Raw genomic sequence first — 24548 nt, forward strand, 5'->3', positions numbered from 1 at the left:
GCCTACAATGAGTGAATTTGTATTTTGAATAGCCTAGTAATAGGGCATTTTTATATTTTCAAAATGAATTGGGTGACACAGCTATACAGAATATCTCACCAGCATGCGTTTCGATTTCCTCCCTCTCCATTATTCCTTTCTCGAGCGTGCAGACGGGCTGTCAACAAATATGTTACTATCGATGTTCGCGAACAGATTTTACTTGGTTTCCCGAAATAAGCACTTAGCTGCAGGAACAAGGTTGGAGAAGCCATTGCATACAGAGTTTTTGTGGAATATCACCAGTGAGTGCATGTTCCTCAAACAGTGGTTGATGTGGACACCCCTTCAAATTAATGGATTCGGCTATTTCAGCCTCACCGGTTGCTGACAGGTGTATAAAATCGAGCACACAGCCATGCAATCTTCATAGATAAACATTGGCAGTAGAATGGCCTTACTGATGAGCTCAATGACTTTTAACATGGCATGGTCAAAGAGTGCCACCTTTCCAACAAGTCAGTCAAAGAGTGCCACCTTTCCAACAAGTCAGTTTGTCAAATTTCTGCCCTGCTAAAGCTGTCCCAGTCAATTGTAAGTGATGCTATTGTGAATTGGAAATGTCTAGGAGCAATAACAGCTGAGCCGCGAAGTGGTAGAGGCCACACAAGCTCACAGAATGGGACTGCCAAGTGCGGAAGCGCATAGTGTGTAAAAATTGTCTGTCCTCGGTTGCTACACTCACTACCGAGTTCCAAACTGCCTCTGGAAGCAACCTCAGCATAAGAACTGTTCGTCGGGAGCTTCATGAAATGGGTTTCCATGGCCAAGCAGCCACACACAAGCCTAAGATCACCATTCTCAATACCAAGAGTCGGCTCGAGTGGTGTAAAGCTCGCCACCATTGGACTACGGAGCAGTGGAAATGCGTTCTCTGGAGTGATTAATCACACTTCACCATCTGGCAGTCTGACGGATGAATCTGGGTTTGGCGGATGCCAGGAGAATGCTACCTGCCAGAATGCATAGTGCCAACTGTAAAGTTTGGTGGATGAGGAATAATGGTCTGGGGCTATTTTTCGTGGTTCTAGGTCCTATAGTTCCAGTGAAGGGAACTGTGCTTCCAACTTTGTGGCAATAGTTTGGGGAAGGCCCTTTCCTATTTCAACGTGACAATGCCAAGAGTGTCCAAAGCTGTCATCAAGGCAAAAGGTGGCTACTTTGAAGAAACTAAAATGTAAAATATATTTTGATTTGTTTAACACTTTTTTGGTTACTACATGATTCCATATGTTTTATTTCATAGTTTTGATATCTTCACTATATATTCTACAACGTAGAAAACAGTACAAATAAAGAAAAACCCAACCCTTGAATGAGTAGGTGTATCCAAAAGTTTGACTGGTACTGTACGTTTTGATTTGTAAGACATTCTAAAGTTTGTATCATTCACAACTAAAGTTGCCAAATCTAAATCTAGCATGTAGGACCTGTTTCAAATGATCTCTTTTATGCTCAACATGGCCACTTCATATGCGCAGTCAATCGATCCTTAATGAGAAAAATATCCTTTATATTTATTCAGCTAAGTTCAATGACATCTTTCTTACTATAAAATCTTGTCAGCTAATTGAACAAGCCTACAGCCTATGGCATGGAGCATAGCCAGATAACATGGGCCGACAGTAGGCCAACTCATATTCTGTTCTTCTGAAATGTATTTTCTTCATATCATTATGTTCTTTAGAACTGACAAAAAAGACATATTTATTGTCATGGTGTATATTAAATTGATTTAGTAAATGTTCCAAAGACCATAAACGTGTTCATGTTAATTAAAGGTCAATTACCATGAGACTGGAAGTCTTTTGCATGACAATAACCGGCTGACAAAATGTCATGACCGCCACAGCCCTAGTTGGCGGGGGCCGTCAGCGGTGATCTCTCACCTCGTTTCTGTCTCATGTTGGGGCTGGGGTTGCTCCTCCTGAAGCCTGTCTCTGGGCTAGACGAGTCCGACTGCCTCAGGGCCATTTTGCGCGTGTTTCTGAGCGGCGGAGAGGAGCGATATGAGACAGTCAATCACACAGCCACTACAGAAGCATTACATTCCCTGTACTTGAGAGCATCTATGCGCTGCTGCCATTCAATCACACGACATGATGAAAACGTTGTGAGACCAAGTACTCTACCTCATGGGAGCATGATACACATTCTCAGTGATCTTCTGATGGAGTTGACTAGCCTCTGTGAATGGAGAAAAAAATGGTATTAGAATAGAACATAGATTTTCAATGGAACGACATATTAGTTTAGGTTAAATTGACATAAAACGGTCAGGGAGGTGGATTCATAGGTATGCAAGTGTGTGTGTGTGTGTGTGTATATATTTGTTGTCTGCATGCTTGTGTACATCACACTGTGTGTAGGACTGTGTGAGAAACCTGCAGTCAAAAGCAGGTTGATAAAACTATGTTTCAATGCCAGGCGATAAAACAGGAGAAATCCCAGGAGTTACATAAGCCACAGGAGGGTATGTGGACCAAAACAGTGTAGTCAGACCAGAAGCCGTGGGCCAAAACAGTGGTGTAGACAGAATAGAAGCCCCTAATCTGTGTCTTTAACAGGAGGGACAGGACAGTTGACTGCCAAAGCCCAGGGGAGGAATCAAATCAAACAGCTGCAGTACAAGCCACTGCCTTGTCCTGCTATTGCACAAACCCCATGTCGCTGGGCTTTTTAACATCTCACACTGGCTTATCTTGTGTGCTTCTCTATGCTGCTGTACGTGCTCCCCTCCCACCACTTGCCAGCAGAGACAGGTTTAAATCACATCCAGCCCTCCGTCAGACCAGAGCCTCTTTCTCTCTCTCTGCTTCATATGAGGGCTGCTGTGTCATTACCCAGTCCCCTCACACATACACCCTCTCTCACACACACACACACACACACACACACACACACACACACAGGTTGTCAGTTCAGTTGAGAGGACACAATGCACAGAGGGTCGTTTTCCTGACTGTCAGGCGCTTCGGAGCGGAACATGGGGCGATTGATGCATACTACTAGGGAGGTGGAGGGAGAGGACAGGAGGAGAGGAGAGGAGGACAGGAATGTGTGGACTGTCTGGTCAGGTAAGTGTTCTCAAACACTGGTCTTCCCCCCACTTAACATTCACATCACCATTCTGGGAGGCGTCAGGGCTGTGTCCAGGTGTCCAGTGTGGGAGCTGAGAGGGTGGTATAAATATGCCTATACAGAGAATCCCCACACACTGCATACCTCTGCACGCTTCGAGCTGGCCTGTCAGAACTTTCCGGATCTCTGACACCCACATGTTCTTCACATCCATAGAGGGAGCCTGGGGAGACACATACTAATATATATATATCCATATATATATAAACACCCTCTGAGGTTTAACTGTACAGCCTCCCTCACACCAGACAGTGGATGTTTCTGTCGTAGCGACGTCTGAGGAGCTACTCTCAGTGGGACAACACTGCCACCAAGTGGTCACAAGGAGAATATCATACAGAAAAGGCATTTGACGTCTTCATGACAAATGTCTCAGGAGTGAGAGGTATGCTTCTTAGAAAAAAATGTTGCTGAATCACAGCTCTTATTACAAAGTCTGGCATCTATTTAGTATTCTTTGGAAAATAACTAGTCATTTAAATGGAAACAATTGAGTTTTAGTTTTAACACAGAAAGTTTATGGACATGTACCTGAATGATGTAAACTTCCTCTCTGCCGTTATACCAAACCTCAAACTTCTTAATGTCTCCTTTGACATTTTCGGTGATTCCTACAGCACTCATCTGAAACAGGGGCAAGACTGTGGTTAACAACAATGACAGCTTTATATTTCTGATTTCTCCTGCAGCTTCACATAAACACACGTAAAGAGAAGAATTTAAAGATAGAATCCTGCTCAGAGGCTCTTGTATTCTGCAAATGAATGTGAACTGCTACAGCCTTTTAGTTCAGCTTTAATTCCAATTGAATGGCTCTATCCTGAAACAGCCCTAGGCTGAAACATGTATTTTCCTATTAAGTTATGAACACCATTACTCATTGACCCAGTGACAGTCAGAGTGTATTACATGCACAGCACTTTATCAGCGAGTGAGAGAAAAAAAACAAGTTAATCAAATATTTCCTTTAGAAAACAAAGGGTTGTCCCAGCATCCCATTGATGAAAGGAGGTCCTGTCATCTCAGGGCCCTGTTTCCTGCCCTGGCTTTTCATGCATCTAGATTAGCTTGAATTGAAATTTGTGGCATGACAGTGAATTCCAAGGTTCTCAGGGGATCAGAGAGAGCCACTGTAAAGTTTCCATATGAGAAGGGGGAAGTAAGTGGAGGATGGTGAGAATTATAGCCCCGCGGACAGTTAAAACCATTCAAATTCCAGGTGAGCAATTGTTATGTTTGTCCAACAAGGAACTGACCCCACAAGCCAACCTCACCTTTAGGGAGTGTTTGAAGCTGTAGGAGGCGGACGGCTTCTCGTGTCCGTCCGTGGTCTCCTCCCGCTTCTTACAGAAAAGCAGCATCTTATTGTAGAGGAACAGGTGCCTCTGCATGGGCTTGAAGCGGGCCAGGTCCTTCACCTTGCTGTGGCCCTTCTTGTGGTCCGTCCACACGTTGAATGAGCCCTGCATCAGGAGCTTGCCCAGCTCACTAAGGTTCCCCTGGGGATGGGAGAGGCACACAGGGGACATCAGTCCTACACCCTCACACATACAGTACACCTAGCCATAACACTCTCTCCGACAGATTAGTCAAACTGATTAACAGCAGGACTTCCTGGAACTTTGACACAGCCCAACAGATCCACTCTAAGATAGGAACAGTAAGGATCTAAATCGGACTGATTTTTCAAACCCTTTCACTCGAGCCAAGTCATACACCCCAGCCAGGAGCTGTTCACTCCCTTCGCGTCAGGCAGACGGTATTGGAGCATGAGTTCTGATACCAACAGGCTCAGAGACAGTTTCTATCTTCAAGACATCAGACTGCTGAACACTTGAACTGGACTGACCACCTGACACATGCACTCATCCACACATTCATGATACACACACATTCATGATACACACACAGCACAACTCCTGCTACCATACTGCACAATTGGGAGCAGAATTTAAAACACATACCCAATCCCCCTTCCCCAAACCACGTGTAAATATTGGACTATAAATTGTGCCTTCCTGACCTATGCTAAAATATTTATTATATTCTATTGAGCCATTTACTTTAAGTTCGTATTGTTATGCTTTATTATTTCTTGTTGTTTTTGCATTGTCAAGAAGGAACCTGCAAGTAACCATTTCATTGGACGGTGTGCATACGATGCATCTCGTGTCCATTGTACAACTAATAAAACTTGAAACTACTGACCTCGAATCCCGTTATGGCAATTTGATGCATGGAGTCATTGACAGACTTGATGATGTCCAGCATGGTGGCGAGGGCCTCCTCCAATTCAGCAGTACCCTCCTGGTTCTTACTGCATTTCAGCATCTCCTAGAAAGGAAACAGAGCCGGGTCAGGACAAAGCCAAGTGGGATAAATAATGTATCGTAGCTCCTCTCACCAGCCTCCTCTGCTTGAGAGTCAAGGTCTTCAAATTATTCAGTCTGAAGGAAGTGCTTTGCATGTTAGCCCTTGGGCAGTGAAGGAGGATGTTTGAGCAGTGAAGACATTTACATATTATCTGTTATCTTTGTGTTGCTCTAAAATTTGAATAAGCCTGTGATTGTATAGTGCTGAAGTGAAATATTAACCTCAGTGATAAACTTGCCTTGACCATCAGCTGGTACTTGGTGATCCTCTGCACAGGCTTGAGTAAATAAGCATCCAGGGAGAGTTTGTGGTCCAGCTTCTTCTGACATTCCTGCAGTAACAAACATCATAGAATGTTTCCTGTTGCAATCATTTACAGTGCCTTCAGAAAGTATTGAGACCCCTTGATTTGTTCCACATTTTGGTACGTTATAGACTTATTCTAAAATGGATTGGAAATATAAATATAATTCTCATCCATCTACACACAATACCCCATAATGACAAAGCGAAAACAGGTTAAGAAATGTTTGCACATTTATTACAAATAAAAAAACAGAAATACCTTATTTACATAAGTATTCAGACCCTTTGCTATGAGACTCCAAATTGAGCGCATGCTCTTTCCATTGATCATCCTTGAGATTCCACCTGTGGTAAATTCAATTGATTGGACATGATTTGGAAAGGCACACACCTGTCTATATAAGGTCCCACAGTTGACAGTACATGTCAAAGCAAAAACCAAGCCATGAGGTCGAATGAATTGTCTGTAAAGCTCCGAGACAGAATTGTGTCGAGGCACAGATCTGGGGAAGGGTACCAAAACATGTCTGCGGCATTGATGGTCCCCAAGAACACGGTGGCCTCCATCATTCTTAAATGGAAGAAGTTTGGAACCACCAAGACTCTTCCTAGAGTTGGCCGTCTGGCTAAACTGAGCAATCGAGGGAGGGAGGTGACCAAGAACCCGATAGACACTCTGACAGAGCTCCGGAGTTCCTCTGTGGAGATGGGAGAATCTTCCAGAAGGACAACTATCTCTGCAGCACTCCACCAATCAGGCCTTTATGTTTGAGTGGCCAGACGGAAGCCACTCACATGACAGCCCGCTTGGAGTTTGCCAAAAGGCCCCTAAAGACTCTCAGACCATGAGAAACAAGATTATCTGGTCTGAATGCCAAGCATAACATTTTTTAGGAAACCTGGCACCATCCCTACAGTGAAGCATGGTGGTGGCAGCATCCTGCTGAGGGGATGTTTCTCAGTGGCAGGGACTGGGAGACTAGTCATGATCGAAGGAAAGATGAACGGCGCAAAGTACAGAGAGATCCTGCTCCAGATCACTCAGGACCCTCAGACTGGGGGCGAAGATTCACCTTCTAACAGGACAACAACCCTAAGCACACAGCCAAGAAAATGCAGGTATGGCTTCGGGACAAGTCTCTGAATGTCCCTGAGTGGTCCAGCCAGAGCCCGGACTTTAACCCGATCAAACATCTCTGGAGAGACCTGAAAGTAGCTGTGTAGCGCCGCTCCCCATCCAACCTGATAGAGCTTGAGAGGATCTGCAGAGAACAATGATCTGCAGAGAAGAAAGGTGTGCCAAGCTTGCAGTGTCATACCCAAGAAGACTCTAGGGCTGCAATCGCTACCAAAGGTGCTTCAACAAAGTACTGAGTAAAGGGTCTGAATTAATTATGCAAATGTGATCTCCGTTTTTATTTTTAATACATTTGTAAAATTTTCTAAAAAACTGTTTTCATCATGGGGTATTGTGTGTAGATTGAGGGGGAACAAAAACAATTTAATCCATTTTAGAATAAGGCTGTAATGTTAAAAAAAGGGGGGAAAAGTGGTTTAAGTCAAGGGGTCTGAATACTTTCCGAATGCACTGTCTGTCAAGCCAAATCCAAACCCTAAACAACAGGAAATGTATGTTTTTCCATTGACATGTTGCTTAAAGGGATATTGCAAACTTCCGGCATTTAATCCACTTATCCAGAGTCACATGAACTTGTGGATTCCATTTGTATGTCTCTGCGTTCAGTATGGTTTTGAAAGCCAATACTAACTAGCATGAGCGCAATGACTGGAAGTCTACATGTACAGCGTAACTACATTTACGGTAGTGTAACTTCATACTGCATGCAGAGACATAAGAATGGGATCCACAAGTTCATCTGACTCTGGGGAAGTAGAAAAAGGTTCTCACAGTATTCCTTTAATGTAAACTGACACCATTATACAGTGGAATGCTATATCATAACTGTGACAACACTTAGACACCCAAGGAATGGGAGTCACCTGGAAGAACAGGCTGTCTCCACACTGTCTCCACAGTGCCTCTGATCGAGGCTTGTTCTGACAATACTTCTCATAGATCTGCAGCTCTTCTTTCTGGAGAGAGACGGACACTTAGCAATGCAACATAACAGCACAGCAATGGCCTTCAGTTTCCAAATTACATCAACACAAGGAACTCACCCTTTTCAAAAAGCAGGTCCCTACCAATTCTGGCCTTTCCATGCAATTTTCAAGCTCTTTGAAAAATGTCCTGCGAACAAGAAGGATGAAGTCAACTCAATTAAAAAGTTCAACACATTTCCTGTTGACCCCTTACAAGGTACATGTATAACATTGGATACAATTGCACATTCATCAGATTGCCATTTCCTATGCTGGGATGTTAAGAGGATGTTGGGAAATTGTAGCTGGAAGACAGAGTCTGTGCACTTCTGTTTAGAACGTCTATGATGTGTAAAGGTATGGAAGCCATGGATGCCAGTCTGAACAACAAGGTTGGGATTTTTGTGGGGCCCTGCAGTTGACATTGAATTAACCTACTGAACCCTGAACCTTCCCAATGAGTGTCCCATTAGTATCATGCTTGGGGGTTTTAACTCCTTTAGCATTACCACACCAATGAGTTAATACAGTAATCCTTCAGCTATGGACACTGGACAGTATTTAGCTGAGTAGAGATAAAACATTATACAACAGAAATTATCCACATATAATGAAATTATAGTGTTAAGAGCTAAATCCCTGGCACTGAAATGTTGACATATCTGATATCTATGTGTTATGGATATTGTCATTGTATTAGAAATATGGACAAACTGGAAAAGCGGGGGTGAAGGGACATGTTCACGTGAATGTGTCTGCATAATATTGAATGTCCATGTGGCGTGGAGCTCTATGGGTCCCTGTGGAACCTTTTGTTTGCCCCTCTCACTGTAACCTAACCCCACCTGAGAGGGAGTGATCACAGGGCCTTACAGAACAATGGTTGTCCATCACATGGGGCGTCACGCCTAGAATACAAAACCCCAAAGACAATACAGGGCCCACTGTCAATTGAGCTCTCTCAGCCAATCACAATGCAGGATGTTTGTTTATTTTTTACTTCTTGCACAGAGGTATATTACAAAGCAAGATCAACGACTCTGCCAGTTAACTTACCTAAATAACGTATGATAAAACATAAAATAAAAAGATAAGCTTGAAATATGCATGGTCTGATTGACCCAACAACTAAAAGTACACAGTTTAGCTTTCCTAATAAACCAGAAAATCAATCAGTAGATATAAAAGTTAGCTGGCTAAAGGCTTCTTCCTGCATGCTTCAGTTCGGCTGGCGAACTCGGCTGGGCGAACAGAACGAGTGCGCTCGCATACCTTCCATGGGGGCGGCAGGGTAGCCTAGTGGTTAGAGCATTGGACTAGTAACTGAAAGGTTGCAAGTTCAAACCCCTGAGCTGACAAGGTACAAATCTGTCATTCTGCCCCTGAACAGGCAGTTAACCCACTGTTCCTAGGCCGTCATTGAAAATAAAGAATTTGTTCTTAATTAACTGACTTGCCTAGTAAAATTAAATTTGCTTGAAAAAAGCAGCAATAGTACTGTTTGTCCATGTTGAGATGCCATAGTCAGTATTAATCTAAAATAACTCAAGAAATCTGTCATTCATTTGGACGTTTTTGCCAAAGAGATCTTAGTCGTGCAGTTTTACATCTAACTAGGATGTTTGGTACAGTATTTCTCAAGGGGAAACATTTGCATGAAAACAAATCGTCTATTGTATGACAAACACTTAATTGAAGATTCCCTACTGTTGACCAATTACCGACAAAGGGGCGTAGACTTCAGCTTCAGAACTTCGGCTTGCCTCCAGAAACATTTTTATATGCACGAACAGCCGAAAAACCCATAATACAGTATATGCACGAACTGTTCCAGGTGGGAAGCATGCGGACGCCTTAACTTATTGATTCTGCTTTGTAGCATACTCTTCTGGTGATGATGAATGTTATTTGGAGCCTTCATAGTTGACATAGCGGTACAATGTGTTCTATATATATAGCTTCCAGTGAAGAATGGGGGGAAAACTTCCCAGACTGTGAGAGAAAATAAAATAACCAGTTGTTCCATGTGAGTGCCTGCAGCCAAAGAATGCATAGTAGGAATGTGTTAAACACGGGTCAGGTCAAGAGAAGTTGTTAGCAGTGGGAGACCAGTGAGAGGAAGAAGGCTATCTCTCAGGATTGTCATGTGGCAGGGGGGATGGGGACCATGCCAATCCTTTTTTCTTTTGACATCGCAGGCACATTTGTCAACTCACTGAATATGGAAATGTAATTTAGAACGAGACAGAGGAAATTAGGTCACCTGTTGTGAAATTCATATATTTCTGGGAGATTGCCAAACAGTACATCTTTCTTGTTCTCCAGGGCTGCGGGGATGAGGGGGGAAAGCTCTGTGTTGTCCAGCTCGGCAGCATATCCCTGGAGATGAAAATCACATTCGAAGCTAATGAGTGACGGCTCAGTGAAAACAATGATAATGTCAACACTTCTTTGATAATCTGAACCCAATCAAATCCTGTCCTCCACATGGCTTTACACATAACACGTGAATGAGCATGATATGAACTTCAATCAATCACTGACAGTTTGAGTAGCCTAATGACTCATCTAATTAATAAAGACAGCACAAGTTCAACAAAAGTTCACACGGCATTCTGAAATGGGCAGATCTAATGCAACATTTACACTGGCATTTTCCCTAGGTGCAGTAAACAGAGAAAGGAGCGCTTTCTCTACTGTCTCCTTGACATTATTGCCACTAACTGGCAGCGTTTCACATATCACGAGAGAGCCAATTAAAGTGACAAAATGCACCTCCATGATGCTCTGCAGCTCCTCGACGTAAAGCCTCTCCGTTTCAATCAGCTCATTCATGATGTGCCTGGGGAGGAAAAATACAGGATCCGTCAATACACAACAATTGCAGAGAAGCCCTTTAGTCGTATTTGTCAATGCAGATAGATTAATGAAAGCCATAATGAGGACATCAACTGCCTCTCATACACTAAGTGCTTTGTGAAAGTTCTAAATTGCCATCAACATCGTCATCAGCTTATTGTACAAACTCAAAAGAGGCTCTGCTAAAGACAACAGTACAGCACCCCAGATAGGAGGTACAAGGGAGGAAATAAGACCTTTGGAGAATTAACAGAGGAAGTTGTCATAAAACCAACCATCTTGAGCAAAGCTAACATTTCCAGACTTTAATGGCCCCTTTAATGTGCACATTTGTATGAGTTCTGAGGTCTTGATTTTTATGTGCCATCACGAGCCCATCGAGACACTGAGTGGTGTTTGATGTATGGTCACATTTTATAGGTCAATAAAGCTCCTCCAAAGGCCCCGCCAATCTCACAGAGGCAAGCATCTGTTATATCATAGGTGACTGCCTCCTAAGTCCCAACGCAATAAGATCTGTGAATATCGATTTTGGAAGATAGGGCAGCATCATGCGAATAAATATTATGGACAGAGATGCCTTGATTGAAGCCCTGGGGGGAAACTGTTCCATGACGCCATGTGCCTTGCCTGTTATTTGTGCTCCTAGGTCAAATCATTTTTATTGAGCACCCTAGTGGAGTGTTTAATGATACATACTCTGCCATCCTCCCTCATGTTGCTTCCAGCAACACTAGCTAAGGTATTAGTGCATAAAATAGCTTAGATCTCCACACACCTCTGTGTGCCTAGAATTAAGTCGAGGAGCAAAGATAACCTCCTCCAACAGAAAAACAATGCCATAACTATATAAAACAAATAATGTATACATATCATGTACTAGAAGACAATGCCAGAGTTTGCCCCTATGCAAACCCTCTCCTAATGTGACCCTCGGGAACACCAAATTACCTTTATTGTGCAGAATTTGTAGTAGCTGATGCAACTCAGATGACACAAATTCCAAGCTTTGGTCATTCTGGCATATGATCCAACTTCACTCCTACTGGTTGGCTTCACTGATATGATAACGTAGAGAGAGGATCATAGACTGACTCAGCTGAGGCAGGCAATGAGAGGGGAGGTACAAGGGCTGAGCTTTCCCCTCTAGCCCAGCGGTTTCCTCCCCCGCTCCCATTCTGCTCTCTCAGTCTTTCACAGTCACGCAGCGTAGAGACTTACAGACAGAACAGCTCAGGCAGGAGAAAACAACTGGGAGGCAGGCAGGCGGCTGGGGGCTGATGCTGCCATTCCTTACACACAGAGGGGAAAGAGAGAGCGGGAAGGAGAGAGAGAGAGGGAGAGAAAGAGGGCGAGAGAGTGCTCATCTACAGGAAAAGAGGGGCAGGAGAGAGTAGTTTTCTGTACTTTTCCCAGCAACACGTGGATGGAACTCTCACAGGCTGGTAAGTGATCTGGGAGAGAAGAGGGAGGTGGTGGGGGGATTGTATGCGCTAGCTGAAAGACTGTTTATATTAACTTAAGCTACTCAAAGCAAAAAGGTGTCAGCTTTCAGTAGAGGGTTTGAGAAAGAAAAGTCAGACTGTGAAAAACTAAAAACAAATCTATGCTCATGTCGCACTCCTGAATTCACACTGCTTTTACAGTTAGCCTGTAGTGAGATAACAGCTAACGGTAGAATCATCGCAGGATGAAGGGGAAAAAGGAGGGGAGAGGCCAACACCCTTTCATGGAATTGGAACCTAACCCTCTTGGTAGTTTTTAAAACAATAGACACAAATTTAACAGAATTCAATATTTTCTTTTGACTCAACAATGATATGTAATTTATGTACTTTAAAAAAAATCATAACATCTGCTAACACAAAAAATAACTCCATTTAGGTGTTCTTATCTGCCTATTCTATTGTGTTTTAATCTGACTATCTGAACTTACTTAGAACCCAACTTAGCACAAAACTGTAGTTGTTTATAGATCTCTATAGATGTCTACTGCATTCTCAAACCATTGTTGTTGAGCTGATGATTAATAAACCACATTCATGTCTCTAAAGAGTTTACATTCTTGGACTTATATTCTGGGAGGCTGGCTCAAAGATTTTTCCCACTTTCAAAGGAACTTCATGGGGACAGTTGGCTTTACAAGTCATTGATCAATGAAAAGGTTTGCATCGGTAGGGGTGAATATTTCACTAGTCTAGGGGTGGGCAATAAATAAGTTTTAGATGTTCAAGATTGGCCTGTATTTTTTTATTTTTTATAATAAATCCCCACCCTCCCAATTAAAAAAATTAAAAACCTCCCCTGAATAAGCTCACGGGCCATATGCAACCTGCGGGCCGTTTGTTGCCCACCCCTGCATTAGGCCTATCATTTAAAATATATTACACGTTGTAGCCTATAATAACGATATGGTGAACTTCTGTTTTAAATAGTTTTGAGAGAGAGAAAATACAGTACATGACCAAAAGTATGTGGAGACCTGCTCATCGAAAAGCTAATTCTAAAATCATGGGCATTAATATGGAGTTGGTCCCCCCTTTGCTGCTACAACAGCCTCCACTCTTCTGGGAAGGCTTTCCACTCACTGTTTGAACATTGCTGCGGAACTTGCTACCATTCAGCCACAATTAATCCCAAAGGAGTTCACTGGGCTGAGGTCAGAGCTCTGTATAGGCCAGTCAAGTTCTCTCGACAAACCATTTCTGTATGGACCTCGCTTTGTGCACGGGGGCATTGTCATGCTGAAACAGGAAAGGGCCTTCCCCAAACTGTTGCCACAATGTTGGAAGCACAGAATCGTCTGGAATGTCATTGTATGCTGTAGCATTAATATTTCCCTTCACTAGAGCTAAGGGGCCGAGCCCGAACCATGAAAAACAGCCCCAGACCATTATTCCTCCTCCACCAAACTTTACATTTGACACTATGCTTTTGGGCAGGTAGTGTTGTCCTGGCATCCACCAAACCCAGATTTGTCAGTCAGACTGCCAGATGGTAAAGCGTGATTCATCACTCCAGAAAGCACGTTTCCACTGCTCCAGAGTCCAATGGCGGCGAGCTTTACACCACTCCAGCCGACAATGAGCATTGCGCATGTTGATCTTTGGAACTCGGTAGTGAGTGTTGCAAGTGAGGACAGACGATTTTTAAATGCTACGCGCTTCAGCACTCGTCGGTCCCATTCTGTGAGCTTGTGTAGCCTATCACTCTGCGGCCGAGCCGGTGTTCCTCCAAGAAGTTTCCACTTCACAATAACAGGACTTATAGTTGAAGCTCTAGCATGGCAGAAATTTGACAAACTGACTTGTTGGAAAGGTAGCATCCTATGACGGTGCCACGTTGAAAGTCACTGAGCTCTTCAGTAAGATCAATCTCCTGCCAATGTTTGTCTATGGAGATTGCATGGCGGTGTGCTTGATTTTATATACCTGTCAGCAATGGGTGTAGCTGAAATAGCCAAATCTACTAATTTGAAGGGGTGTCCACATACTTTTGTATGTATAGTGTATATTCTTGTTGTTTTGGTCAGGAATATTCACAATTACTAAAATGTCAACCAAACAAATGCAACCTTTTGTGATTACAATAACCTAGAAAGTAAAAAACAATCTAATTTCTACCTCTTATTGACACTGATATGTGACACCCAGACATGGGAGGAAATTCTAATTGGGAGTTGAATGTTATTTGCATTGGGACTGTTGGATAGATAGCCATCACGGTATTGACACAAGGTTATCTGATGCATGCTGTCAGGGCTGCTCATTGTTGTGGGCCACTGCCTAAATCTGCTGCTGTAATGATTTTTTTTTGTCATGATGACTGTTTTGTACAGACCTCAGCAATTCCATGCACTCTGTTAGTTTAAAGCCCCTCCATTATTGAACTTTCGCTGGGTTGGCTTATGCATTCATTCACAAAAGATTCGGCAACTACCGCTATACGGTTGAGAGGGTTAAGAGACTTCACACTGTGAACAAGCATCTACAGAGGATGGACTCTGACAGATAAACACTGAGGATTTTCCATCATCCTTTCAGAGATAGAGCACAATGGGATGGAGGGCCTTCAGAAAGTATTCCTACCACTGGACTTGTTCCACATGTTGTTGCGTTACAGCCTGAATTCAAAATGGTTAACACATTTTTCTCTCTTTCACCCATCTACACACGATACACCATAATGACAAAGTGAAAACAAGTTATGAATGTATTCATTTAATACAGAAATATCTCATTTACATAAGTATTCACTGTATCACTGAGTCAATACTTTGTACAAGCATCATTGGCAGTGATTACAGCTGTGGATCTTTCTGGGTGAGTCTCTAAGAGCTTCCCACAACTGGATTGTGCAACATTTGCCCATTACTCTTTTTAAAATTATTCAGGGTCTGTCAAATTGGTTGTTGGTCATTGCTAGACAACCATTTTCAGGTTTTGCCATAGATTTTCAAGTATATTTAAGTGAAAACTGTAACTCGGCCACTCAGGAACATTCACTGTTTTCTTGGTAAGCAACTCCAGTGTAGATTTGTTTTAGATTATTGTTGTGTTGAAAAGGTGAATTCATCTCCCAGTGTCTGGTGGAAAGCAGACAACCAGGTTTTACTCAAAGACCTTGCCTGTGCTAACCTCCATTCTACTTCTAATTTTATCCTGAAAACCTCCCCAGTCCTCTACAATTACAAGCATACCCATAACATGATACAGCTACCACTATGCCTGAAAAGATGGAGAATGGTTCTCAGTAATGTAATGTCAGGACAAAAAGTTAATTGCTTTGCCACATTTTTTTGCAGTATTACTTTGGGGCATTGTTGAAAACACGATGCATGTTTGGGATAATTTTTTTCTGTACAGGCTTCGTTCTTTTCACTCTGTCAATTAGGTTAGTATTGTGGAGTAACTACAAAGTTGTTGATCCATCCTCAGTGTTCTCCAATCACAGCCATTAAACTATTAAAACTGTTTTAAAGTCACCATTGGCACCATCGTGAAATCCTTGAAATTCCTTCCTCTCTGGCAGCGGAGTTGGGAATGACGCCTGTATCTTCGCAGTGACTGGGTGTATTGATACACCATCCAACGTGTAATTAATAACTTCACCAGGCTCAAAAGGATATTCAACATCTGCTTCTTTTTTTCTACCAATAGGTGCCCTTCTTTGCGAGGCATTGGAAAACCTCCCTGGTCTTTGTGGTTGAATCCGTGTTTGAAATTGACTGCTCGAAGGAGGGACCTTATAGATAATTGTATGTGTGGGGTACAGATATGAGGCAGTCGTTCAAAAATCATGTTAAACACTATTATTGGACACAGAGTGACTCCTTGCAACTTATTATGTGACTTATTTAGGCTTGCCAGAACAAAGGGGTTGAATACTTATTGACTCAAGACATATCAGCGTTTCATTTTAAATTCATTAGTAAAAACATAAAAATACAACGCTTCACTTTGACATTATGGGGTATTGTATGTAGGTCAGTGACATTAAAATAAAATTAAAAAACAGGCTGTAACAACAATATGTGGAAAATGTCAAGAGGTGTGTATACTTTGTGAAGGCACTATAAGCACGGGAAAATAACAGATACAGTGAATTCAGAAAGTATTCAAACCCTTGACTTTGTCCACATTTTGTTACGTGACAGCCTTACTCTAAAATGTCTTAAATAGTTTATTTCCTCATCAATCTCAAATCAAATCAAATCTTACTGGTCAGATACACATGGTTAGCAGATGTTATTACGAGTGTAGCGAAATGCTTATTCTTCTAGATCCGACAGTGCAGCAGTATCTAACAGGTAATATCTAACAATTCCACAACAAAACCTAATATCTAACAATTTCTACAACAAAACCTAATACACACAATCTAGTAAAGGATGGTATGAGAGAATATACGTATAAAATATATGTATGAGCAGTGACAGATCGGCTAAAACGCAGTAGATAGTGAAGGACACAGTATAGAGTATATACACATAAGATGAGTAATGCAACATATAAACATTTTTGAAATAGCATTATTAAAGTGACTAGTGTTCCATTTAAGTGGCCAATGATATCCAATGATATCAAGTCTGTAGGTAGGCAGCCGGCTCTCTGTGCTAGTGATGGCTGTTTAACAATCTGATGGCCTTGAGATAGAAGTTGTTTTTCAATCTCTCTGTCCCAGCTTTGATGCACCTATACTGACCTCGCCTTCTGGATGGAAGCGGGGTGAACAGGCTGTGGCTCGAGTGGTTATTGTCCTCGATGATCTTTTTTGCCTTCCTGTGACATCGGGTGTTGTAGGTGTTCTGAAGGGCAGGTAGTTTGCCCCCGGTAATACGTTATGCAGACCGCACCACCCTCTGCAGAGCCTTGCGGTTGTTGGCGGTGCAGTTGCCGTATGAGGCGGTGACACAGCACAAAAGGATGCTCTCAATTATACACCTGTAAAGGTTAGTGAGGGTTTTCGGTGACAAGCCACATTTCTTTAGCCTCCTGAAGTTGAAGAGGCGCTGTTGCAACTTCTTCACCAGACTGTCTGTGTGTGTGGACCATTTCAGTTTGTCGGTGATATGTACACAGAGGAATTGAAACTTTCCACCTTCTCCACTGCTGTCCCATCGGTGTGGATCGGGGGGTGCTTCCTCTGCTGTTTTCTGAAGTCCACAATCATCTCTTGATGATGACATTCAGTGAGAGGTTATTTCCCTGACACCACACTCCACTGCCCTCACCTCCTTTCTGTAGTCTCGTCGTTGTTGGTAATCAAGCCTACCACTGTTGTGTCTTCTATAAACTTGATGATTGAGTTGGAGGCGTGCATTGCCATGCAGTCGTGGGTGAACAGGGAGTACAGGAGGGGGCTGGGAACGCACCCTTGTGTGCCCCCAGTGTTTAAGAACAGTTGAGTGGAGATGATGTTTCCTACCTTCACCACCTGTGGGCGGCCCGTCAGGAAGTCCAAGACCCAGTTGCACAATGCGGGGTCGAGACCCAGGGTCTAAAGCTTAATGATGAGTTTGGAGTGCACTATGGTGTTGAATACTGAGCTGTAGTCAATGAACAGCATTCTTACATAGGTATTCCTCTTGTCCAGATGGGATAGGGCAGTATGCGGTGTGATGGCGATTGCATCGTCTGTGGACCTATTGGGGCGGTAAGCGAATTGAAGTGGGTCTAGGGTGACAGGTAAGGTAGAGGTGAAATTATCCTGGACTAGTCTCTCAAAGCACCACCATGGTCATCTTGAAGCATGTGGGGACAACAAACTGGGATAGGGATTGACTGAATATTTCCGTAAACACACCAGCCAGCTGGTCTGCACATGCTCTGAGGACGCGGCTCGGGATGCTGCCTGGGCCGGCAGCCTTGCGAGGGTTAACACGTTTAAATGTTTTACTCACGACGGCCACGGAGAAGGAGAGTCCACAGTCTTTGATAGTGGGCCGCGTCGGTGCACTGTATTGTCCTCAATCTACACACAATACCCCATAATAAAGACAAAGCAAAAACAGGTTTATAGAACTTTTTTCAAATGAATAAAATAAAACAGAAATATGATATTAACATAAGTATTCAGACCCTTTACTCAGTACTTTGTTGAAACACCTTTGTCAGCGATTACAGCCTTGAGTCTTGTTGGGTATGATGCTACAAGCTTGGCACACCTGTACTTGGAGAGTTTCTCCAATTCCTCTTTGCAGATCCTCTCAAGCTCTGTCAGGTTGGACGGGGAGCGTTGCTGCTCAGCTATTTTCGGGTCTCTGCAGAGATTTTTGATCGGGTTCAAGTCCAGGCTATATCTGGGCCACTCAAGGACATTCAGAGATTTGGCCCGAAGCCACTCTTGCGTTGTCTTTGTTGTGCGCTTAGGGTCGTTGTCCTGTTGGAAGGTGGACCTTCACTCCAGTCTGAGGTCCTGAGCGCTCTGAAGCAGGTTTTCATCAAGGATCTCTGTACATTGCTCCGTTCATATTTCTCTCGATCCTGACTAGTATCCCAGTCCCTACCGACGAAAAACATCCCCACAGCCTGATGCTGTCCCCACCATGCTTTACTGTGGAGATGGTGCCAGGTTTCCTCCAGACGTGACGCTTGGCATTCTTGGTTTTATCAGACTAGAAAATCTTGTTTCTCATGGTCTGTGAGTACTTTAGGTGCCTTTTGGCAAACTCCAAGTGGGCTGTCATGTGCCTTTTATTGAGAATTGGTTTCCATCTGGCCACTCTAACATAAAGGCCTGATTGGTGGAGTGCTGCAGAGATGGTTGTCCTTCTTGAAGATTTATCTCCACAGAGGAACTCTGGAGCTCTGTTAGAGTGACCATTGGGTTCTTGGCCACCTCCCTGACCAAGACACATCTCCCCCGATTGCTCAGTTTGGCCCGGTCGGCCTGCTCTAAAAAGAGTCTTGGTGGATCCAAACTTATTCCATTTAAGGATGATGGAGGCCACTGCGTTCTTGGGGACCTTCAATGCTGCAGACATTTTTTGGTACTCTTCCCCAGATCTGTGCCTACAGACAATTCCTTCGACCTCATGGCTTGGTTTTTTGCTCTGACATGCACTGTCAAATGTGGGACATTATATAAACAGGTATGTGCCTAGCTAAATCATGTCCAATCAATTGAACTTACCACAGCTGAATTCCAATCAAGTTGTAGAAACATCTCAAGGATGATCAAAGGAAACAGGATGCACCTGAGCTCAATTTTGAGTCTCATAGCAAATGGTCTGAATACATATGTAAATAAGGGTATTTCTGTTATAATTTAAATTAATCAATTTCTCAGCAATAGGCTTACATCCCATTGTGCAAAAAACTTGTTGAATCATGATTGTTTTGTTATTTCAACAAAAAAATGTAATGTGATGATGTTGAATCAATGTAGAAAACTGATTGGATTTGCAAAAAGATTTCAAAGTAAGGAATTTTTTTTGTAGGGAGCTCTGAGCATATGCGTTTTGACAGCTTTGCTTCTTCAGTTTGGAATCGTTGGAATATGAGAAAAGTTACAATTTCGCTTTCAGCCTTACTGTCGTTCTTTCACCCCGGTGAGTAGGTTGATTGAAAAACCACGTTACCATTCTGTATTTATAGGCCTACAATCAATATTGCATTTGGACTGTCCGCGTATTGTGGACTAAATGCGATTGCTCGACCCACGGCTGTTGTTGCTGTTTGGGTAGCCTACCTTGGGGACGTGAGGATGGATGCCTCGTTCCAGGTTGGACAGAATAAGCATGCTTGATTGAGGCTGCCCTGCGGTTTTCGCACTTTAGCCCTGTTGTAATAACCTCAAAAGTACTTACCGGGTTTCGCCGGCGTGATGGATCAAGCACATCTAGCGGTTTCATTCACATCCTCAGAATGACTCAATAACATAATATTGACTCACAATTTCAAATGCATTTCCTATTAGTGCGATATGTTCATATTTTTGTCTTTCTCTTTTCAGATCCTATGATGTGGAATGCTTTGTGTCTGTGTGGACACATAACAAAACGGTGATGACTGGAGACATGATTGTCTCAACAATACAGTCCCAGTAGAGAGCAGAGTGGAGAGGTGTCAGGAGGAGATGAAATTTAACTGAAGACCAACATTTCTCTGAGGAGCCCATGTCTCCCGTTGGGCAAATATGATGGAACTCAGACACTCCCAAATCATTTGGAATAATTGTGAAAGTAACAGCCTGTCAAACGCAATAACCTATTGGACTTGACAAAAAGATAGAAAAGGGGGGGGCAAGGGTAGGAAGGTTGAAGAATGTTTTTGAATTTCAGAAGGATCAGAAAATGTCAGTGTGTGCAGCTGGTGACGACGTGCTTTGTCCTGTCCGTGTTGATGGTGTGCTGGGAGCAGCTGGACCACCATGTGGTGAGCCATATGAAGTCTTACTCCTACCGCTACCTGGTCAACAGCTACGACTTCATCAACAAGAGCTTTGGCATCAGCCAGAGGGAGGCTAAGAGCCAGAGCAACTTCCCGTACCTCATCAACCACCATGACAAATGTGACAGCAATGAAGTGCTGTTGCTGCTGTTCGTCAAATCTTCCCCAGAGAACCTGGAGAGGAGACAGGCCATCCGGGCCACCTGGGGGAATGAGGCCTACACACAGAGGGAGTTGGGGGCCACCGTGAGGGTGGTGTTTGCCCTGGGGGTCCACCCCAACCCCCAGCAGAGGGGCCATGTACAGAGGAGGTTGCTGGGGGAGGACCAGGTCTATGGGGACCTGGTCCAGCAGGACTTTGTCGACACCTTTCACAACCTCACCATCAAACTGCTGCTGCAGTTCCGCTGGAGCCACAACTACTGCAGCCAAGCACGTTTCCTCATGTCAGCCGACGACGACATCTTTGTCCACATGCCCAACCTGGTGCACTACCTGCAGGGCCTAATCCGTCAGGGGGCCCAGGACCTCTGGGTGGGCCACGTGCACAGGGGAGCCCCACCTAACCGCCGGAAGGACAGCAAGTACCACGTGCCTTATGAGATGTACCAGTGGCTCTCTTACCCAGACTACACAGCGGGGGCAGGGTACGTTGTCTCAGGGGACGTGGCTTCCAAAATCTACCAGGCCACTCTGTCCCTCAATGCCTCGCTGTACATTGACGATGTGTTCATGGGCATCTGTGCCAACGCCATGGGGGTGTCTCCCCAGGAACATGTTTACTTTTCAGGGGAAGGGAAGGCCCCCTATCACCCCTGCATCTACGATAAGATGATCACCTCTCACGGACACGTGGCAGATGTCCGGTACCTTTGGAAGGCAGCGACGGACCCCCAGATCCATGACATTTCCTCTGGCCTGTTGGGAAAGATGTACTGCACAGCAGTTAAAGTAATGCTCCTCTGTAAACCTTACTATTTAAATACCTACCCATGCAAAGCAGCATTTTCATAGTGTATTGTAAGGCTGCACAGTATGTCACTGCAGTCTTTTTTTATTTTTTATATTTCAGTGTCAACAGCTGGTATCATTTTCTAAATAAAGACCAAAGCCTTGTTCTTGAGCATATATTCACCACTCTTGCCTTGGCTTGATGGATAGTGCAGTTGTACTTTGTGGTTTAGCTAATTGTGTGATGGTAAACAGACTGTTCGTGTTCTTGGCTGCATTCAGGAACATTTTGGCTGGCTGCGTGAAATCATAAGGGAAGAACATTTTGAATAAATGACCTCAGTCTCAAGAGGAAATTCTGTCCAGCATTGCTAGCTGACATTAGGGTTTTTATTCAGTTTTCTATTGCTCATTGAATTAAACTGGTTGAAAGTGTACCGTCTGTATCCTACTAATTTTACCATCCCTCTTATCTCTATAGAGCCTTTCTTACCCCGTTCCCTGATTTCACTTCTCCTTAAATGTCAGGCTGCAAACAATGAGCAAACACAATTTGCTTTAAACCACATCCTGCTCACTAAATCATTCCATATGAACTCTGCTCCCCCATCTCTCCCTTTCTTACAGTCTGGGCCCCCCAATAAGGTAACATGCAGCATTTAGTGACTCTGCAGAAAGGAATTCACTGTGAAACTAACTACTCTCTGAAATAAGCTAACTAACCCCACCTTCAAACATAAATCACTTCACAATGTTTGCTAAGGGTCTTTAACATTCTCTACAATTATAAATCTGGCATGTGTAATAAAGAAATCGGAATGATTGGCTGTGAAAATGTGGATTTAGTATGGATCTCTAGTGGCCCTCGCCTACAGCAGGCGTTTCCCAAACTGTGTCCTTCATTTACTTCTTTTTTTTAATCTGGTTTTTATCTGTTGCAACTTTATGCTCCAAAAGAGACATTGTCAGGGACATCACAGCCTATATGTGTGTTTTATGAAAATCTCATGTACAAAAAAAAACCTTATGCATAAATACCCAGAACTGTTACAGGACATTTTAACATATCAGGTGACATACCATATGTACATAAGCTTATGTACGTCTCATTTCAATGTCATGCAAATACACATGGCCTACATTGACTGCTTCTAATGCCTGTGCTTGGCAGAGGAGGGGAGTGCAAATATCATTCACTTCCTGTACCTATTTTATTTCTGTCTTTCAGCCACATCCCTTTGAGATTGAGCCACTTTCTCACTTGCTCAGAACCTCAAGAGGTTTCCAAATATAAAAATGTCTGTTGAGTCAGAGACTGTACCCATGCAACAGGGAGTACACTCCTACGAACCGTAACAGTTACAATAAAGACAAGATACATAATGTGATCGACTTATCGAGTATTAATAAACTTAGTGTGCTCCATATCAGGAGGCACTGTGCAGGTTGAAATTAAAGCAGGAGACATTCCACACAGCAGTCACACAGTGTGTGGTCACCTGGGTTCTAACAGCCAGCCGGCAGCCTTTGCCTCAATAAAAGTCTTCATCATCGCTAAAAGCCCTTTCTTCAGACCACTGTACTGTAAATGCCATGCTCTCCTAACCTCGTCTTTCAATTTTCACTCGCTCTCGCTCTGTGACCTATTTCAAAGTTTCTTCAACGAACACTAACTAATGGTGGAGGAAAAAGCAGTCCCTTGTAAAATGTCGCCAACCTCATCACTAGCCACAGTGTGTGTATGCAGTGGTTTTGAAAAAGAGCAGAGCGAAAGAAACAGGAAAGATACTGTATATGGGCAGAGAACAGAAAGAGACATTTACCTCCGTCTGTTTGAAAGGCTCTCCTCTGTCTCGTTCGTCACCAGGACGTGGCTGGAGCCTCCCTGGCTTGCCTCATGCATTACCTCAATCTGAGGACACAAACACACATTGTTGCAGTCATGGACAGGTGAAAGGGTGACACATACTGTATATACCTTGGAGGCCCCTATTTCCTTTCAAACGTCACCCTCATGGTCATAGTGCTAACATTTAGATACGATGAGTGGCTTATCATGCATGACTAGAACTTTATGCAAACTGGAAACCATATATCCGGAGGCTGCTGCATTTATTGTAGCTGGGGATTTTAACAAAGCTAATCTGAGAACAAGGCAACCTAAATTCTATCAGCATATCGATTGCAATACATGAGCGAGTAACACTCGACCACTGCTACTCAAACTTCCGTGTGGTTATTCCCTCCGTAAGGCAATAAAAAAGCAAAATGTCAGTATGGAGACAAAGTGAAGTTGCAATTCAACGGCTCAAACACGAGACGTATGTGGCAGGGTCTACAGACAATCACGGATTACAAAAATAAAACATTGACGTCTTGCTCCCAGACAAATTAAACAACTTTTTTGAGGACAATACAGTGCCACCGACACGGCCCGCTGTGGGCTCTCTGTGGGCTCTCCTTCTCCATGGCCGACATGATTAAAACATTTATACGTGTTAACCCTCGCAAGGCTGCCGGCCCAGATGGCATGCCTAGCCACTACAGCTCAGCATTCAACACCATAGTACCCTCCAAACTCATCATTAAGCTTGAGACCCTGGGTCTCGACCCCGCCCTGTGCAACTGGGTCCTGAACTTCCTGACAGGCCGCCCCCAGGTTGTGAAGATAGGAAACAACATCTCCACTCCACTGATCTTCAACACTGGGGCCCCACAATGGTGCATTCTCAGCCCTCTCCTGTACTCTGTGTTCACCCATGACTGCGTGGCCACGCACACCTCCAACTCAATCATCAAGTTTATAGAAGACACAACATCGGTAGCCTTGATTACCAACAACGACGAGACTGCAGAAAGGAGGTGAGGGCAGTGGAGTGTGGT

General features: G+C 43.6%; 2 protein-coding genes across 11 annotated transcripts in view; one reads left to right on the forward strand and one right to left on the reverse strand.

The window, feature by feature from the left end:
* LOC135556391 (guanine nucleotide exchange factor DBS-like) overlaps window positions 1-24548 on the reverse strand; it is a 75359-nt gene that overhangs the window by 16345 nt on the left and 34466 nt on the right. For all 10 annotated transcript variants that reach the window (XR_010457984.1, XM_064989572.1, XM_064989567.1 and 7 more), the window contains exons 15-26: window positions 23489-23577; window positions 10738-10804; window positions 10226-10341; window positions 8041-8110; window positions 7861-7953; window positions 5792-5884; window positions 5389-5514; window positions 4455-4679; window positions 3712-3804; window positions 3265-3343; window positions 2172-2226; window positions 1929-2026 (exon numbers count right to left, since the gene is read on the reverse strand). Coding sequence is in view for 9 of the 10 variants with exons in the window: in XM_064989572.1 (XP_064845644.1) it covers window positions 1929-2026; window positions 2172-2226; window positions 3265-3343; window positions 3712-3804; window positions 4455-4679; window positions 5389-5514; window positions 5792-5884; window positions 7861-7953; window positions 8041-8110; window positions 10226-10341; window positions 10738-10804; window positions 23489-23577 (1204 nt within the window). In the remaining variant the exon portion in view is untranslated. The remainder of the gene's footprint in view (window positions 1-1928; window positions 2027-2171; window positions 2227-3264; window positions 3344-3711; window positions 3805-4454; window positions 4680-5388; window positions 5515-5791; window positions 5885-7860; window positions 7954-8040; window positions 8111-10225; window positions 10342-10737; window positions 10805-23488; window positions 23578-24548) is intronic.
* LOC135556393 (lactosylceramide 1,3-N-acetyl-beta-D-glucosaminyltransferase A-like) lies at window positions 11959-23048 on the forward strand. The gene is made up of 2 exons (XM_064989574.1): window positions 11959-12266; window positions 20278-23048. The coding sequence occupies exon 2, from the start codon at window positions 20589-20591 to the stop codon at window positions 21726-21728; it is 1140 nt and encodes a 379-aa protein (XP_064845646.1). The 5' UTR covers window positions 11959-12266; window positions 20278-20588; the 3' UTR covers window positions 21729-23048.

The sequence above is a fragment of the Oncorhynchus masou genome, chromosome 15 (assembly GCF_036934945.1).
Source record: "Oncorhynchus masou masou isolate Uvic2021 chromosome 15, UVic_Omas_1.1, whole genome shotgun sequence".
NCBI lineage: Eukaryota > Metazoa > Chordata > Actinopteri > Salmoniformes > Salmonidae > Oncorhynchus > Oncorhynchus masou.